The sequence below is a fragment of the Ctenopharyngodon idella genome, chromosome 12, assembly GCF_019924925.1.
Source record: "Ctenopharyngodon idella isolate HZGC_01 chromosome 12, HZGC01, whole genome shotgun sequence".
In the NCBI taxonomy this organism is placed as follows: domain Eukaryota; kingdom Metazoa; phylum Chordata; class Actinopteri; order Cypriniformes; family Xenocyprididae; genus Ctenopharyngodon; species Ctenopharyngodon idella.
Window position 1 is genome coordinate 22,366,408 of NC_067231.1, and position 18,235 is coordinate 22,384,642.

An 18,235-nucleotide genomic window follows, 5' to 3' on the forward strand; every position below is an offset into this window, starting at 1 on the left:
ACTATGCTTTTTGGGAAACGTATCCCAGAGTGTTACTGACAGACTGGGAAGAGAGGTGCTGCAACAATGTAAAATATGTGAAAAATAATGTTGTTTTTTAACATTTAAACATAAAAACCTATTGTAGTAGACCCCCAAAACAAAATCAAGACTTTGTAAAAGGGCATAACAGGTCCTCCTTAAAAGTTCTATAATTCTGTTCTGAAAAGTGTGTTCTGAAAATCAACCTCTCTTGATTTTTCCCTCTTTATTTTTTTCCCCCTTTCTCTCCTTGTCTTTAGTTTATCAGTCTTTATATCTGATTACTGATAACAGTGTTGAATCATATTAATCTTCTTAAATGAAAAGGAATGTCTGGAGTATATTTCAGACTGACTGCATGTTCAGGCAGAGGGATCGTAACGCCAGAGGAAGAAGTTTCATCATGCACAGATTTAGTCTTTTCAGTTGTGCATTAGTTAATTAGCTGTTCAATGCTAGTTTTACAGTGAAGAAACACCAAGTGCAAGGTTAGCTTAATCTAAAATGATAATTTTATCCACTGACCAAGCCTGTGAATGTGGACAGGTATGTGGGACTGGGATATATCTCTCATTACCACGGTTACAGCTGCAGACGTGGCAAAGTGTCACATCCAGGAAAGAGCAAAGCTCCACAGGAAACCTCTGAGTGTGTCCTCACTTTACCTCTTTCAGCTGTCACTCAATGATGTTAACTCCTCCCAGGCACCCTCCTCCTCCAGTTAGATACAGGACGGAGGTTTGTTTTTGATATACTCTCCCTGCCAAACTTTCTGCTGTCTGTGCATTTTGGGGTTTACTTGTTAGCTGTAAATCAAGAAGAATGTTTACTGTGATGACCGCACTTATAAAATCCAATTTTAGCTTCATCTAAAGTTAACACTACTAGTGTCCTACTTTTCTGTCCACCACTTGAGCAGGCTTACATTAAAAAACTAAACTAGTTCCCAACTTATACATTCATCTCAGTGTAATTATATATTACATTTAAAAAAAAAGATGAAGTGATGGAGTTTAAGTTTGGAGTCACAAATTGTGCACTAACACAAAATGGCCAATAGATGGCATCTATTTCCACAAAATATCCAGCTCATAAATATGCACAGACAACTAATCACAAAATTCAAGCATGTCATGAGTAGTCATGCCACTTTTTAAAACTGCTTTTAAAGGGGTGAAAGGTCATATAACAGAAAGACAATGGAAACATCTGAATGCATAAACAGTGAAAGAAATAGAAATCTCTTTTAGAATAGAAGATACCAAAGTTTCACATAAACACGTACAAAACACATTATAAATAGCCAAAACAATAAACAGCAAACATAAATCCACAAATGAATTAAAATAACTGCATACTTCAGTCAATACACATTGTAATACATTTTAATAAATTTTACATTTTCAACTTAGCTCACGATGCTTTTGAGAAACGCACCTATGGTGGATTGATGCATAGATGCATGTTAGGATTAAAAGTGAGGAAAATAGAGAGCCGAAGAGATGTAGTGCCTATATGTGCTGAGTTTGTTCCTGGTTGGCATAGTGACCGCTCTGTGTCATGATGCTTGGGGTTTGTAGGGGTTTGTTGGACACTGAGTGTGCTTTTAAGTCCTAAGCACCTCTCATGCTTAAGCGTCACTCTCCTAGTGAGACCGAGGCTTCAGTAGCTTGTGCTTCTGGTACGTAGGCAGTTCCATTCAGTATCATCTGGGATTCTAGCCATTAAACTACAGGCCCTGCCTGCCGGCTTACCCACCTCCCATTCTGTCGGCTTAAGATTGAATCTCACTCATCACCAAAACATGGTTTTTGTGTCATGATACAGTATATAGAAAATCTGCATGCATTTTGTGGAATAAGAGATGGTGTATATTTTACACTATAGGTTTAGGAATGCCATTGTCATCTCTTCTTATTATGTACCCTCTGTCTGTTATCATTTCCTGCTGAGAGAATAGATGAGGTTGCTGTTTCAATGAGGAAGTGAGAAGTAAACAGATGTTCCACAATGTTGCATGTGTTCACAGACGAAATGCTTCACTAGCCTTTAAGGTGTTCGTTCCAACAAAAATGAAAATTCAGTCATCATTTACTCAACTTCATGTCGTTCCAAGCCTGCGTGTCTGTGTTTTTTTGCAGAACATAAAAGAAGATATTTTGAAAAATTCCTCAGTTATTTTTTTGTTCAAACAATGAAAGTCAAGAAAGTTTTTTTTTTGTGGAAACCATGATTAAATCATTTATTTAAAATAGAAATGTTTTTTAACAATGTAAAAGTCGTTACTGTCACTTTTGATCAATTTAATGCGTCCTTGATGGATGAAAGAATTCACAGTTATACTTCTGAAGTTATACTTAAAGTAAACTACTGGGAGTAAGTCAAATTAAAATATAATGAGTTGAGTTTTTTTTTTACAGTGTAGTGTATATTTTGATGGATTTTAGCACATTAAGATGGAAAGTTTGGGTCAGGGACGAGGGTAAAACGATCAGATCTAAACATAAAGGCCGTTTTAAAAGTAAAACTTTTTAATATGATGTTTATATAAAATTTTGAAATCTGTCTTAGTAAAAAAAAAAAAATCAAGATCAAGCCCTGGGCCAAAAATCAAGCCCTGGGGCATAAAAAGTCATAGAGTTGCCCGTAGTTGAATAAACGCCTACAGTGTGTGATTTAATTCAATTTTAGTAGATAAATGCCATAAATATTGCAGAAGTTAAGTTATACTGCAGTGTGTTTGTTACATTTTTTACTTGGAATTAAGCTCATTGTTTGGTTTCCATCATTTACCCTTCCTTTATGCACCCTTTGATTTAATCCAAAAAACACTGCTGTTTTTCTCCCTTCTAAAGTCTCTCTAGCACTCTCTCATTAATCTTAAGCTCCAGAGAAGGAGAAATCTTCAAAAGACTGATCTGTATTAAGATCAACTGAGATAAAACAGCAGTTTTCCTGCACGGGACAACTGGGACTCGAGATATGAGTGTTAGGTCAGCAGCAACCAACAGCTATGACCACCTCCCAGTTGTCCTATTTTTGAAAGGGTTAGATACAATCTGCCACGGTCAACTACTAAAATAGATCATCCCATAAAGAAAACAGATTTATATGAACTATTATTCACAGTATTTTAACGTAGTTGCTTCTTAAGTATTGTAATACTCCTTTAATGGTGGAGGACTCTGATGTTTATTCTTTCTCAATAGAGCCTCAAGTGTTTATTCAGTTCAGTTTGGAATTCAGGAAGTAGATTTCACATTTGTTAGTACATTAAAAGTTTAGTTCAACCAGAAGATCTCAATATGTCATCACTTACTCACCGTCATGTCATTTCAAACCCATGTGACTTTCTTCCTTCTACAGAACATATATTGTTGAATTATGAATAATGTACTGATCACTTTTTATGCAATTACTGTACTAATCATTTCTGAACTAGAAACCAAATCAGTCATTTTCATTGAATCATGGCATATAACTTTTTGTGGTTCTTGGAAGAAAGAAATTAATGAAGGTTTGGAAGAACATGAGGGTGAGTAAATGATGACAGAATGTTAATTATTTGGGAACTGCTCCTTTAAGAGTTGTCACAAAGTTGTGCGTTCGTGTGTGTGTGCTTATTTATTTTTTAAACTGTTCATCCCTATATGGAAGACGAACCCGCAGATATCACAGATGTTAAATGAAAGCTTTTACTGCTGGCGTATGATGCTGGTTGGCTTGGAAATGGCCTTTCATTACTGCCAAATAGCTCTTCTATACACTTATCTTCCTTTGAACCATACTTTTATTGTGTGTATACTTTCATTGTATTGTTTTGCTTGATAAATATCAGTAATTTCACCGGTCCACTAATGTACAATGTATCCACAAGGGAATAGAAATGACCATAATGCAGGGATATTCAAAGTCTGGCTTATCACAACAGTCCGGATTTGTGGGACAAATCATTTGTGCTTGTTTCTGCACTTTAAATGAGAATCATGACACCAGAAGCCAGCCATTATAATGAATGAATCTGTCTAAACTGCATGTGAGTGTGTCCATTATAATGCAGTGTAGACAGCCTCGCTGATTATAATTGCGTTGCTTTGCCACGGTGCTTGTTTGCAGAGTAGGTGGGGTGTAAAACTTGTATTTAAATGTTATCTCAAAATGTTTTGCAATTCGTTCAAAATCCATTTCTTTACAAAGCAAAGCGTCAGAATATGCAAATATTGTCATCAGTGATTGGTACCAAGTGTCAGGTTTTTTGCTGTTACAAACCATTCAGGTTTGTAGCAAGTAAATATGCATGTATAATATTATATTTTAATATTATTTTTAATATATACACTACCGGTAAAAATTTTTTGTACTGTAAGATTTTTTTAATGTTTTTAAAAGAAGTCTCTTTTGCTCACCAAAGCTTCATTTATTTGATCCAAAATACAGCAAAAACAATAACATTGTGAAATATTTATACAATTTAAAATAACTGTTTTCCATTTGAATATATTTTTTAAAATGCAATTTATTTCTTTGTTGGCAAAGCTGAATTTTCAGCATTATTACTCCAGTCTTCAGTGTCACATGATCCTTCAGAAATCATTCTAATATGCTGATTTGATACTCAGTTATTATCAATGTTGAAAACAGTTGTGTTGCTTAATATTTTTTTGGAGCCTGTGATACTTTTTTCAGGATTCATTGATGAATAAAAGGTTAAAAAGAACAGCATTTATTCAAAATATAATTTTTTTTCTAACAATATAAATCTTTACTATACCTTTTTATCAATTTAACACATCCGTGCTGAATAAAAGTATTAATTTCTTTCAAAAAAAGAAAAAAAAAAATTACTGACCCCAAACTTTTGAACGGTAGTGTATATTGTTACGAAAGATATCTATTTTAAATAAATGCTGATATTTTTTAACTTTTTATTCATCAAAGAATCCTGAAAAAGTTTTACAGGTTATAAAATAATATTAAGCAGCACAACTGTTTCCAACATTGATAATAAATCAGCATATTACAATGATTTCTGAAGGATCATGTGACACTGAAGACTGGAGTAATGATGCTGACAATTCAGCTTTGCATCACAAAAATAAATTATATTTTAAAATATATTAAAATATACAATATATACAATATTATTGTTTTTTCTCTATTTATTATGAAATAAATGCAGCCTTAATGAGCATAAGAGACTTTGTTCAAAAACATTAAAAATAGTAATGTTTCCAAACTTTTGACTAGTAGTGTATATATATATAAGAATAAAATATTTCATATCAATATATATTTTTTTTATATATATGAATATGTGATTTTCTTTTTCTTTTGTTCTTTTTGCATAATTTAGCCTCATCTCTATTTTCAAATCTTGTGCATCTGTAGTCTCAGTTAATTAACAGAGCAACTGGACGTTTTTGGGGCACGTATGACTGGAACATATGGCCAAAAAAGTGTTAGTTTCAGAATGATGAAGCAGAAAATGTTCTTGAAATAAATTTTTGATGGGAAACCCAAGCTTCTGACCATCATGGTTTTCCTCAGAATCCAACCTTTCAGTTTCACAGTTCGGTGCGCCTTTAAAACCTAGAGACCGAATGAACGACAGCAACACTTACCAGACTCTGCTGAGGCTGGGCAGGCGTTTATTGGGCCTCTAGCATTTCAGCGGTGCAGACACATAGAATTCGTGTCAAAATCCTGAGCTCACACCTACCTCCTACTGTTTTTCTGACATCATGGTATTTTTGAGAACTACACATGAGACAAAGGTAAAAACATAGTTTTCAGTTGATGGTGTGTTGGTTTGTTTTCTAATGCTTAAACTGGATTAAATTGTGACTCTATCTTGATTGATTTCACTCTATTTGTAATTTTCATGCTGGTATGTTCATAAATGGGTCAGTTTTGAGGGTGTTAATGCAAAGGATCTTTTGTTGTTAGTTTGGTTTTAGCACGGATGCAGATTTTGACAGTAATACATCTTGTTAGTAGGGGTGCAATGGATCGCAGGCCCCACTTTTTGGCACGCATGTGATTCACGGATTAATTGCTAAACTTTCTATCATAGAGTGAAAGTTTATCATTTTTTGTTATTTTTTTCTTGACAATTTACACATTCAATCGATCTTAAACACATACACACAAATACCTGTCTCAGAAGGTATTGTCGTAAACAGTCGGTTATGTCTTGTACGTGAATGTAAACAGTTGAGAAAGAAATCAAATGTGTGTTATTATATTGGATCCGTTAATTAGGTCTTAAAGTGACAGCAACCTATAAATACCTGTTGCTAAGAAATGTGAAATGTCTTAGGTCTTGATGTTTGGGCACTCAACTCACCAGGGAAAAGCTGTGTTTTTAAAAGTCCTGCTGACTAACCTTTCAAATGCAGCTCGCATATAATTTTCCTCTGTTCTTTTCTTTCCCTAGCTGCGGGGTGCCCGCCTAATCTCAAGTATTCATTTAGAAAAGACTGAAAAAAGAGAAAGGAAAAATCTTTTATTTCTCTAAAGTCCTGAGTCACTGCAAATGTATAAGAGTGTGAACAGCCTTGTTTGTTGGTGAGGTTGTGATGATAATATGGTCTTGATTTGCTCAGCTGTGCTTTTCTTTTTTCTTTTATTCATCAAGGATGCATTAAATTGACAGAAAAGATTCCGTGACTATATCATTTTTTAGATGAAAAGAGACAGAAGGACACCAAAACCTGCGCATTTCCTTATTAGTGGTGTAGCCTGGTTAACAATTTAGTCTGGTGACCAAACAGTTGTAGGTTTATGAATGACCTCTATTGTCCTTGAGAAAGACACGTAATCCTAAATTGTTCTAAAGGCACTGTATCTGTAATAAGTGTGCTATGAATCACTGTGAATAGTAGCTTCAGCTAAATGTCAAATTAATCATTTAATGATTTGCATGTTAATAATTTGCATGTTATCTATATTCTGAGCATGATAAAAAGTCTTCAATCTCACTCAATTGCTGAAAAGTAAAACCACCAATATCTAACCACCATCTAACGCCTTCAGAAAGGCATTTCAGGGAGATAATCAACTCAGAAAAAGGAAAAATAGGGTAGTAAGTATAAGTACGTTTTAAAAATAAATGTAGTAAATTGATTCTTTTGTATTGTGGATGGGTCTGATTGGAATGGTGTGATAAATACATGGGTGGAATGGAAGGAGAGGAAGGGTGTTAGAAGATAAAAGGAGGAAAGTGAGCTGGAAAGTTCTGGGTGGACTTTCCAACAGGATCTCCCAATCGTCTCTCCTCTGAGATCACTTTTAGGGATGTTCCCAGATGGTTTTATAGGTGCAAAACATTGTCAAAGCTTATGGTTTAATACATATGCTTTGAAGAGCAAAAAGTGTGTTGTAAACGAGAGGAATGGTTCATAAAAAAAATAAAAATAAAAATAAAAAAAATAGGGGGAAATGTGCCTACAATTTTCTTTCTTTCTTTTTTTTCTTCTTTTTTTTTTGAAAATCTAAGATTTTTATTTGACAGTAATGTTCTGCTCCTGTTTCACAGAACATGACCAGTAACAAGTCAGCGATATACAGCAGTCTTATGATTCAAAAGTATTGCACAAAAATGTTTCTTGTAATTCATGCATGCTTTTTAGAAACATCGCAATTGCAACCACATTTTTCTCTAGTTTGCAAAGTCCTGTGTGAATATTTACAGAATATAGTGATTTTCATTATGAAACACATTTTAATGTCATATACATACTTAGAAGAAAAGGTTCTATATAGAACCTTAAAGAGTTCTGTCAGGCACTTCATACTGTATATAGAACCTTTTAGGGGTTCTCATCATGGAGTCATTTTATGGATTTAGTTTTAACTTATTTATTTTGTTCATTCATTTTTAATTTTAATTAAATTTTATGAATTAAACCATTTGTAAACTTGTAAAAAAATTCAAATACTGTAACCGTTAAACATGAAAGTGTATACATTAATTTAAAGGGATAGTTCACCCAAAAATGAAAATATATGTATAAAAAAGAGATATTTAAAAATATCCTGGCTCTTCCAAGCTTAATAATGGTAGTGAACGGGGGATGTGTTTTGAAGCCCTCAAAAATGCATCCATCAATCATAAATATAATCCATACGGCTCCAGGGAGTTAATAAAGGCCTTCTGAAGCGAAGCAATGGGTTTTTGTAAGAAAAATATCCATATTTAAAACTTTTATAAACAAAATAACTAGCTTCCGCCAGACAACCATACGCATACCTCACAAGTCGACTTGCACCAAATGAGTAACCCCTGACGCGATGTCTGTAGGAGTAGCGTAAGCTTAGACACCTTTCGCTGTTCGAACAAATAGGTCTGTGCAACAAACTGAAGCTCCTATTCTCTTATATCGAAATCCTCCGACATTTCTCTTTAAAATTTCTCGTTTTAGATTTCTAATTCATGACCGATGTTTTGTTTTGCTCTATCCTCTGCACTTTTCTTGTTCATCATGTGTCTCTTCTGCCGCAAATCGATGTGTACAGCCGTCTGGTGGAAGCTAGTTATTATAGTAAATAAAGTTTTAAATATGTATATTTTTCTTACAAAAACCCATCACTTCACTTCAAAAGGCTTTTTTATTAACCCTGGAGCTGTGTGGATTATATTTATGATGGATAGATGCATTTTTTGGGGCTTAAACCCCAATATAATATATATATATACACCTAGGATGGCTTGAGGGTGAGTAAATCATGGGATAATTTTCATTTTTGAGTGAACCAACCCTTTAAGACATTTCTCCTTTATAGAAACTTTTTGGCATAAAGCGTTCTTTAAAACCTTCTATATAGAACCCCATTTAAGCTTTTTTTCTAAGAGTGTATAAAATAGAAAATGTTTGCATTAAAATGCTCTTACGATTATATGGATAAGCAATTACAGTTGAAACAACCACACAACCGCATACACAAAACACTGGTGTAAAATGCAAGCTGATGCAAAACCACCAATTTGGGTGCATGTGGGTTTCAGAGGGTCTCAACCTAACACAATGTACACGTGTATGCAGGCGTACATTTATAGATGGGGTGGGTGATCTTGTGATTCTCCATGAGTAAACATATACATGCCCTTTAAAACCACGCATGGCTCAGATGCCCGAGATGGTTGAGCTCTGACTAAACTGCCCTCTGAGCTTGTGGGAGTGAGTGGGGAGGTGTTCTGGGAGGTGCTGATGAGCCTGTGCTTATGTCTATGTAAATCATTCTCTACTAAAGCTATTTCAGCACCACAGCAAAGACTTTCGAATTGAAACCAGGGTCATAGACACAGAGAAACACAGGGGGAGCTTACAAAGCCCTGGATGGTAAACACAAAGTGGTGGTGAGTACAAAGAGAGAGAGAGAGAGAGAGAGAGAAGGAGGAGAGACAATACAAGGAGAGAAGTCAGTGAGTGAGATTGCGAGACCAGCACACATCAGAGCAGAGAGCAGCACTGTGGATCTGTGCTGCCAACAGAGGTCTTTGCTTTGGAATCTGTCAGGAAAACCCAAAGGAAAATTAATGATAAAGACGAGCGTTACATAAGTATCAACATTTCAACAAGTTCTGCTTTCAGACAAAAAGGGGAAGTAGCTTGTGTTTTCTCTATCGACGCTCACAGGGACTTACTTCTCAATCGCACATTCATAATCAAAGTGAAACAGGGACAGTTGAGCTATGGGGACGGTAAGCGAACTCTGTGCGTCCAGCTTCCAGGCGTTCCTGTGTCCCACGGCTTGCCCGGCTCCTCCAGCAGGTGGGTCTGTCATCATGTGCATGTACTTAGGAATTACATCCATTGAAAATCTGGGATTTGTCCAGTACTGTTTAAAGCGGTCATGAAATGCATTTTCAAATCTTTAAATTGTGTTTCTGGAGGCTAGCAAAGGTTTTTTTTTTTTAAAAACAAAAAATGATTTTCCAACCTCATTTTCACTATGTCAAACACACTCTGTTTTGGGGACAATACCTCTCTCAGAAATGCAAGTAAACGCCCACTGCAGTGATTGGAGAACATCGCAATGTGTCCATGCCTTCCTCCACAGCATGTGTAACATGTTTTGATGCTTGAGATGGCCAGCACTGTAATAGAGCCATATATGTTTGAGCCTGAGACAGAAAAAAATGAGCTTTCTTCACACTTTATTAATATTAAACTCAAGAAACCATTGTTAATTCATGTCTGTGCTGCTTTATTAGCAGCACTCTTAACAATGATACACTTGGTCTCTTGATAGCATCATATGCTGGTTTGACGTTTATTACAAACACTCTTAAAGATTGTAAATAAATGTACTTACCTGTGTTGTCTCAGAGGACAAACTTGACACTGCCATAGATTTCAACACAAGATATTTAAAAAAAACAGGCAGCATGTTGAGCGTAATTATGAAAACAGTCCGGTGGTGTGAAATGACGCGAACAAACGAAAACTTTCTAGTTCGATTGCTCTGGCACATCAAAATAAACTTCAGCCTTGTATTTGTAATAGTGCTGACAAAACGATTAATCGCGATTAATCACATCTAACATAAAAGTTTGTTTACATAATATATGTGTGTGTGTATATATTTTATTATATTTATATATATATTATATGTGTGTGTGTTTATATACACACACAAACATATTATGTATGTATATATATATATATATATATATATATATATATATATTATGTAAACAAACTTTTATGTTAGATGCGATTAATCCCGATTAATCGATTTGACAGCTCTAATTCGTAATAGTTTAATCTTTTGGAAGAGTATGCCCAGTTTTGGAAGTGCAGTTTGTCTACAGTACATCCAGGGACAGAATAACGTTTGTCTTTTTTGACATTCTCTCATAGCAGTACAATATGATATGAGTTATTAAGAGCACACCTTCTTGATACACATGTTAAGGGACGTAAAGACGAAAATCAACACATCACAAATCCTGGTGTTTCAGAAAAACCCTTTGAGTAACCTCTTATGTGTAAATGTCAAGGACATTTGGATTTTTTCCATTTCATGACCCCTTTAAGTGATGCATTGATAGAGCTGGAACCATCTGAGATCTGAGTAAAGTCACGTGCAACTGCATGTTATATTAATCTAGTGTTGTTGCCGTGGTGATAAACAGTGTCCCTGGATCATGGAAGTGTTGGATGGTGAGACGGAGCTGCCGTCATGTTCCTGCAATGTGAGACAAATCATTTGTTGTGCTGATGGAAAGTTGCTTGGCTATCAGAAATTGTGTTATAGATTCTGTTGCAACACTAATAATAGTGTCTCCATATGATGATTGTGAGACTTGAAACGTCCACCTGTTGCCCACTGACATTCAGTCATGTCCTATATCTATAGTAATATGATCAGGTTGCATTGTGGACTTCATCTGCACTGTTTTTTTTATGTACTTAGTCCTGCATTCCTCTGTTTGTGTGTGTTTATTTGTTTGTTTTAACACTCTCGGTGGGTTTATGCGTGTTTGTTGCTCATCAGTGCGATTTGTGTGAATTAAGTGATAGAGCTGCTGAGACAATCACTAGGTGAGAATGAAGAGGAGAAACTCTGAGAGAGACAAAAACAGAGTGTGAGAGAAAGACAGATGAAGGGGTGGGATGGTTGATTTTGTTTTAGACATCATAATAAGAAAAATAAATAAATAAATGAAGGGATTAGATCTGTGGCTTTTTATTTTAGATGGATTTTCTCTTCTTTCTTTCCTTTTTTATGCCATCTGTCGAAACTCAGTGACAAAATCCCCTTAAGGTCCCAAAAGAAAACACATCAGAAAACACCAGAAGCCTGTTTGGACATAAACTCTTATTTATTTTGTAGAGCTTTTTCCTAGTTTACTTAACAATTGTAGTAAATGGCAGAAATTTATTTTTATTTTTTTTACTTAATGGCTGCTCTTCATTGCTCTTAATGGAGTTCTCACTTGTGTTTCCTGCAAGTTCTTTGTCTCAGATGTTTCTAAAATTTCTTTGGAGAAATAAAAATAGATTCAAATGAGGATATTGTTACCATAAAGTAAATGCCTGTTCACACCAAGAATAATAACTAAAATGATAATTACAGCGATAACTAGATTGGCGTCCACACTAATGGACAAACTTTATACTATTAAACTATTAGAAACACGTCCTGCATGTTGTCATCTGCCCCTTTGAATGCTCAAGTTCTTTAAAATCGGTGGATTCTGATTGGCTCTCAATGTTCTATTGCACATAAGCTGGAAAAAATCATTCTGAAAGTGATTCCAACAATATTGTTCCTCAATTTGAGATTGAAAATTTTCATTATCATGTTCTGATTGAGACATTGTTTTGATCTTTGTTGAAACTCTTGAGAAAACGTGCGAATGTTGTTAGAAAAATCTAAGAAGCAGGACACTTTAGCAAAAATCTTCATTTGCTCTCCAATTTATCTCATTGATGTTTGGTAAAAGCAACAAAAATATGTAAGATTTCACATTTAAATTTACCCCAATGATGATGCAGTGACTGAATGAATAATACATTAACCATAATGACAGATAATAGATTTATTCTTGCACTGTCTGTTTAAAGGGGTTTTTTTAGTTAGTTAGTTGATTTGGCCATATTTCACCCCTGTGGGAGTTTACATCACACTGTCTGGCTCGTGTTAGCATCCCACCCATTCCCTCCACCCATACACACAGGATAGCAAATTTTGGACACTTCAAAGACGCTTCCCTTGTTTTAATGTCACATTCATCAGAATAATACCAGTTGACCATCATTTGGTAAGGTATTTATTTACACTAAGACTTAAGCACTTGAACTGCAATGTAACTGTAATGTTCCAAGAGTGATGATATCAATGCAAAGCACTGGGATTTTTCATTGTTTGTACAGTATCACTCCGTTTGTCTATATTTGCATGTTCAAGACGGACTGTGTATTTTTCAGACTCTTTAGGGCTTTTCACACTGTGCGTAACCCCGGGTTATCATCGTTCAAAACACCGCTTTTAACCCCGGGTAAAGGAGCGTTTCACACTTGTAATTTAAATGCAGGGTTAGCACTGCTTTTTACCCGGGGTTATGAAACCCTGCTGTACCGCTTTTGCATTGTTACCTCCGCATTGCGGTGCCAAACTTGTAGAATGTGAAACGATGCAGTGTTAGAATGTTACAACTAGATGCTTAGCAACCGAAACCAATCACGTGCCTTATATTTACGCGCTTTGGGCAGTCACGGAAACACTGCGCGATGTTTAAACAGTCATTTCTGCGTAAGTTAGGAAAAATGTTGAACGGTGTTGTGCCGAATTTCGACCCCCCTGCCAGATTATTACCCCCCTAGTATTGGTAGATTTAGGAGTAGGTGTGGGGGGAGGGGTTAGGATTAGGGGTGGGGTTAAGATTAAGCAATTAGGTAGCAACCTCAATGAGGGGGGTAATAATTTGGCAGGGGGTCAAAATTCAGCACAACAACTGTAATGGAAAACGCGACAGTTGGAGTGAAAAAGAGACCGTCATTCTTACCTTTATAGTTCGCAAAGTTCACTCAGAAAAACTTGATATTACAGTCAGAGCCTTTATGTAAACAGGTCACGTGCTGTGTTTGTCCAGTCAGTGACACTGACACCGCAAATATGCAGATAAGGACTTTAATCTGGGGTTTTGGAATGTGCAGTGTGAAATGGCATTTTATGGATACCCACGATTAACTGTCAACCCCGGGTATAGTATGAGCAGTGTGTAACGTGAAGATAAGATAACCCAGGATTTCATTTACTAGGGGTTTAGAATGACAGATTACTTAGTTATGGCAGTAGTTGGCAGCAGATGGGTTTATGAGTGTGTCAGTGAATCATTCACTCAACCTAATAGTTTAAAAATGCTGATTCATTCAGGATCTGAATACTGCTATACTTTGCATTGTTTGGAGACTACTTTGATATTTAGAATTTTTTCATTGGCAGAGGAAAAACAGATGAAGTAACTGTAAATATTGTGCCTAAAATGTAAGTTAATCAGTATTTTTTGACTTGTATATTAAACTATTGACACTTGCAAAATACTATTGCGTAGGTCATATACTGCATGAATATTGAATAATTATTCAGTAAATGAATAAATATTTGTTATTTTGTAAATATATATCCATATGTATAATATACATGTATAATCTTATGTGGGGTTCACTGGCACCGTGTCCTTGTTTCTTTGTTATACATTTGAAAGGATTCAATGAATTTGATTCTTTTTTGTAAGTCAAAAGCCTTAAGGATCTTTTATGCAGAAATCGTGACTTCTTTTTCTTTGTAAAGATATATGGATGCTGTGAATCCATTTTAGTAAGTCATTTGTCATAAATCATTACCAAATCACATGGACAGGAAATTCAATGCATCCTAGCATGCTCTTTCATTTCTCCAGAGTTTGGCAAACTACAGCATTTTTCAATCCAGTGAAATGGGAAGTCATTTATTTTGAGTGTATTAAGGGCTGTTCTCATAATGACACTGAGCATCAAAAAGACAAATATGTGTGTAAAGCTGCTCTCCTGTTTTGCACTGACACTGTCAGAGATATTTCACTCTTGGCTGATCATTATCTTAAAAAACAGCCACACCGCATCACTGTGACTCTTGTGTCGCCATTAGTAATGACTTTGGTATAAAAAGATGCAAAGCATTTAAGTCTAAGCAATTTTTTTTTACATGATAGAGGAGTCCATCTGTAAGATTAGCATTAAAGTGACCAGTCCTTGGAACACGGCTGAAAGGTGCAATTGAGAGGCCCATTCCTCCCTAAAGCTTTTTACTGTAAAAGTGCTGGTTTGTGTATTGAGAGACAGAGAGATTTCACACTGTGCAAAAAAGTCTTAAGTGAGTCTTACTTCACTTAAAGGTCACTCCAAGTCATAAAGAAGAATGGTAAGAAAGAATAATCAAAAGAAATGGATCAGGAAGTGTGAACGTGGGAATGTGAGAATGGAGAGGGATATTGTGAAGTACTGTTCAGTGAGGAGGAAGTAGATTGCGTACAAGAGATCATATTGGTGAGAGTTTCATCTGTTCACACACACACAAACACACACACACACACACACACACACACAGTGATTCAGACGCCACGGGTGGCTCAATGATTTCAATTCTGATCACGATGAGTCAATAAGTTAATCAAGCTTTCTCTGAATGAGTAGTGTTTAATTATCACCACCTCCAAATTCACATGGCTAATGAAGAACTTTTAAAGAGGAATTTAATGTCTATAATATGTTTGTGCTGCACAATTTTAGTGCGTTTCTTTCATGAAGTTCCCTTAGAAAAGCTAATTTCCAGTAAACAAACACAAACACAGTTGCAAATTCCTTTCATGCTGAAATCGTGATTTCTTTTTCTCAGTAAAAATATATTCATACTGTGATTTAGGCTGTCATGATTTGGGGAAAAAAAAATTTGAATTACATTTTTTTTAACTGATAAAATGTGCAAAAATTCAAGGTTTGCTGTACTTGTTTGTAGGGCTGCACAATTAAATGAAATAAAAAATAAAATAAAAAACGTTACAACTGTAAAATTAAAATACTAATATTTATGGTTGTCTTAATTTCTTCATTTTCAAACATATACTTGTATATGTATACTTTCTTTCTGTATACATATGCAGGTTCTTGTGTTGCATTATTGCATTATGAATTGCATTATGACACATTCTGTAATGCAACAATATGTCAAATCAAGCGTGCATAATGTCTATCCAATGTTGCTGTGCAGGCTGCTTGAGATGTTTTCATAGGTAAAGAACCACAGTATTTTCAATTTTTCGTGGAATCAGCCTAAGCATAGCTTACTCATAGTTATTGCTGCATATTAAGCTGAGATAGTAGTAAGTATTTTAACACCACAATAACGAAACACTTCACCTTTAGATTAAATACACACACTCACACACTGGGCAGCTGCTCTCAGAATGAGCCTCACAACAAGCCTGTACACTTGAACCAAATTTGACCTGCCAGTTTTGCCTCATGCAGCCTATTCATGAACATTTGTAAAAACTCTTCTTTTTCAGACACACACACAGCACAGAGTTGGTTGAATTATTATTGAACAATGATGAATTATGACTGCTGGAAAACTACTAAGATATGTTGAAAAAAATTGGAGAGAAAATCCCATAATATGTAGATGCACACAAGGTCCAAAATGAACACTTGCAAAAAATTTATTAAAAAGAAACGTATAACAACTTTTTAAAATAAAATAATTATATATCTATGTATGTATATGTCTATGTACAAAGTCCACAAATGATTTTAAAATGATTATAAATATCATAAAATGAGAAGTCAACATTTCCATTTATATAGATGTTGCTTATATAGACATATAGACAGCAGAAAAAACTCTTTGGTCATGACTAACTTTTTCATTATGTGTCTAAAATTGTCTGACTAACACTAAAAAAGGGGGGAAAAATTGTGAAATGACACCTTGAAGTAACCTACCAGGCACATCTCTCCTCCTAGTTTGTTGGAATGAGAGTATGTATGCATGAGAACAATCGAAAGAAGAGCGAAAGTGACTATATCGTAAAGAGGTTATGAAGAGCGGAGTGTGTGAGCGGATAGAGGTGTGATATGAGTGAAGTGACTCATTTTTGGACTGTGAGCCCATATTATCATGCTGGAAGCAAGTCAGTGCTGCCCACTCATGGATCTCCCATGATGCCGGTGTGGTGGCCCACCAGTTCTTCTGAGGGAGTCACCGTCTGTGATGATAAACAGTGAAGGACAAAACAAATCTTATTTACATCTCTCTTTCTAGCTCTTTTCCAAAACCTAATGAGCTGCTTCGCTGCCTACTGCCTACACAGGCAGCTGCTTTCTGTGACAGATACACCTCAGTTGAGTGATTTTTGACTCTTTTCAGGAATTCATACAATATACATACATTTCATCCACCATCTGGAATTTGTTTCTGCACTGAACTCATTGAAATGCATTCTGGGATTGCATCTACATATCGTCGCTGTCAGGTGGAATGTACCTGTATCTCCATTTTTCGTCATTTTTATTTTTTTCATAAATCATTACGTCTGTCTGTGGGTTTTGCAAATATGTAACCAATGAAAAGTATTAAAAAGAGCTTGTGACTAAACCTTGTAACTCAATTGGATCCTTAAACTGTCAGTCAAACCTCATAACTCCGCCCCTCATCTATCGTGAATATAGTGCCGTACGCAGTTTGGACTTCCTCTGCTTGTTTGCAATGCAAGGGTAATGCTGCCTTCACATGCTATCGGTAATTTGATAATTCCCACTCCTGAAGTCGTGATTACGAGCTTATCACATTAAAGTTCGAAAAATAGGAGGGTGTTCATGTGCAATTTTTACTTGGGAAACTCGTATTTATGATAATTCCGAGAGCACATGAAGGCAGCATTAGTAAAGAGCTGGTTGTTTGAATAAGTAAAGCATTTTCTTTACTCAAGAAACACGGCTAATATAAAGGCTAATGTTTTATGTATTTGAGTAGTGTAGAAGTGCATCTTAGTCTAGCCATCAAGTCGTAGCCAATGATCTTGAATAGCCTACGCGTAGCACTTCATCTTTTATAACATGACATTTTGGCCAAATGAACTGAGCGTTCACATAGTTACAATAAACTTTATATCCTGTAGGTTGATGAAAACTATGCGCTTGCTGTCTCAAATGCCAAAATGACAAAAACCTTGTAACTCCATTTGAGCTTGGTTTTGGAAAATTGTTAATATAATGACGTGCAAATGTCTGACCATATATAAAGCCACAATATAAACTTTGACAACACATTGTTTAATTATTTTAAAAATACAGATATTTTTCCATTTTCTGAAAAGTAGCATTTTTCGACATGTAAGGTGTGCGCCTGACAGCGATGACATGAAGGATACATTTGATGCTGCCTTAAAATTGTGTGAAAATGAATCCTAAAAAAAACTGGAACAGACTTTGTGTTGAAATTACAATTTGCTAGGTTTTAAAACAGAGCTTCTATATCCTTAAATTTCATTTTCTTAGTAGTTCTCCTGAGCCTTTTATTGAACTCCGCCTCTCCAAAATCTATTATTCCTGGGCTCTCTCCTTTATTGCATCTGCTTGACAAGTCCTGTCCTTAAATCTGTCCCTCATTTTCACACCTTATCATCTCAGATCTTCATCAGGGATGAGCAGAAGAGAATGGAAAC

At 35.5% G+C, this 18,235-nt stretch overlaps 1 protein-coding gene across 5 annotated transcripts in view; it reads left to right on the plus strand.

Moving 5' to 3' along the window:
- cyth1b (cytohesin 1b) overlaps positions 1-18,235 on the plus strand; it is a 77,251-nt gene that overhangs the window by 10,595 nt on the left and 48,421 nt on the right. The window contains exon 1 of one of the 5 annotated variants that reach the window (XM_051915471.1): positions 3,536-3,556. The exons of 2 other annotated variants lie outside the window; for them this stretch is intronic. Coding sequence is in view for 1 of the 3 variants with exons in the window: in XM_051915472.1 (XP_051771432.1) it covers positions 9,716-9,794 (79 nt within the window). In the remaining 2 variants the exon portion in view is untranslated. Of the gene's footprint in view, positions 1-3,535; positions 3,557-5,649; positions 5,796-9,312; positions 9,795-18,235 lie in introns of those variants that run through there. 2 more of the 5 variants (XM_051915478.1, XM_051915472.1) reach the window with 2 other exon arrangements.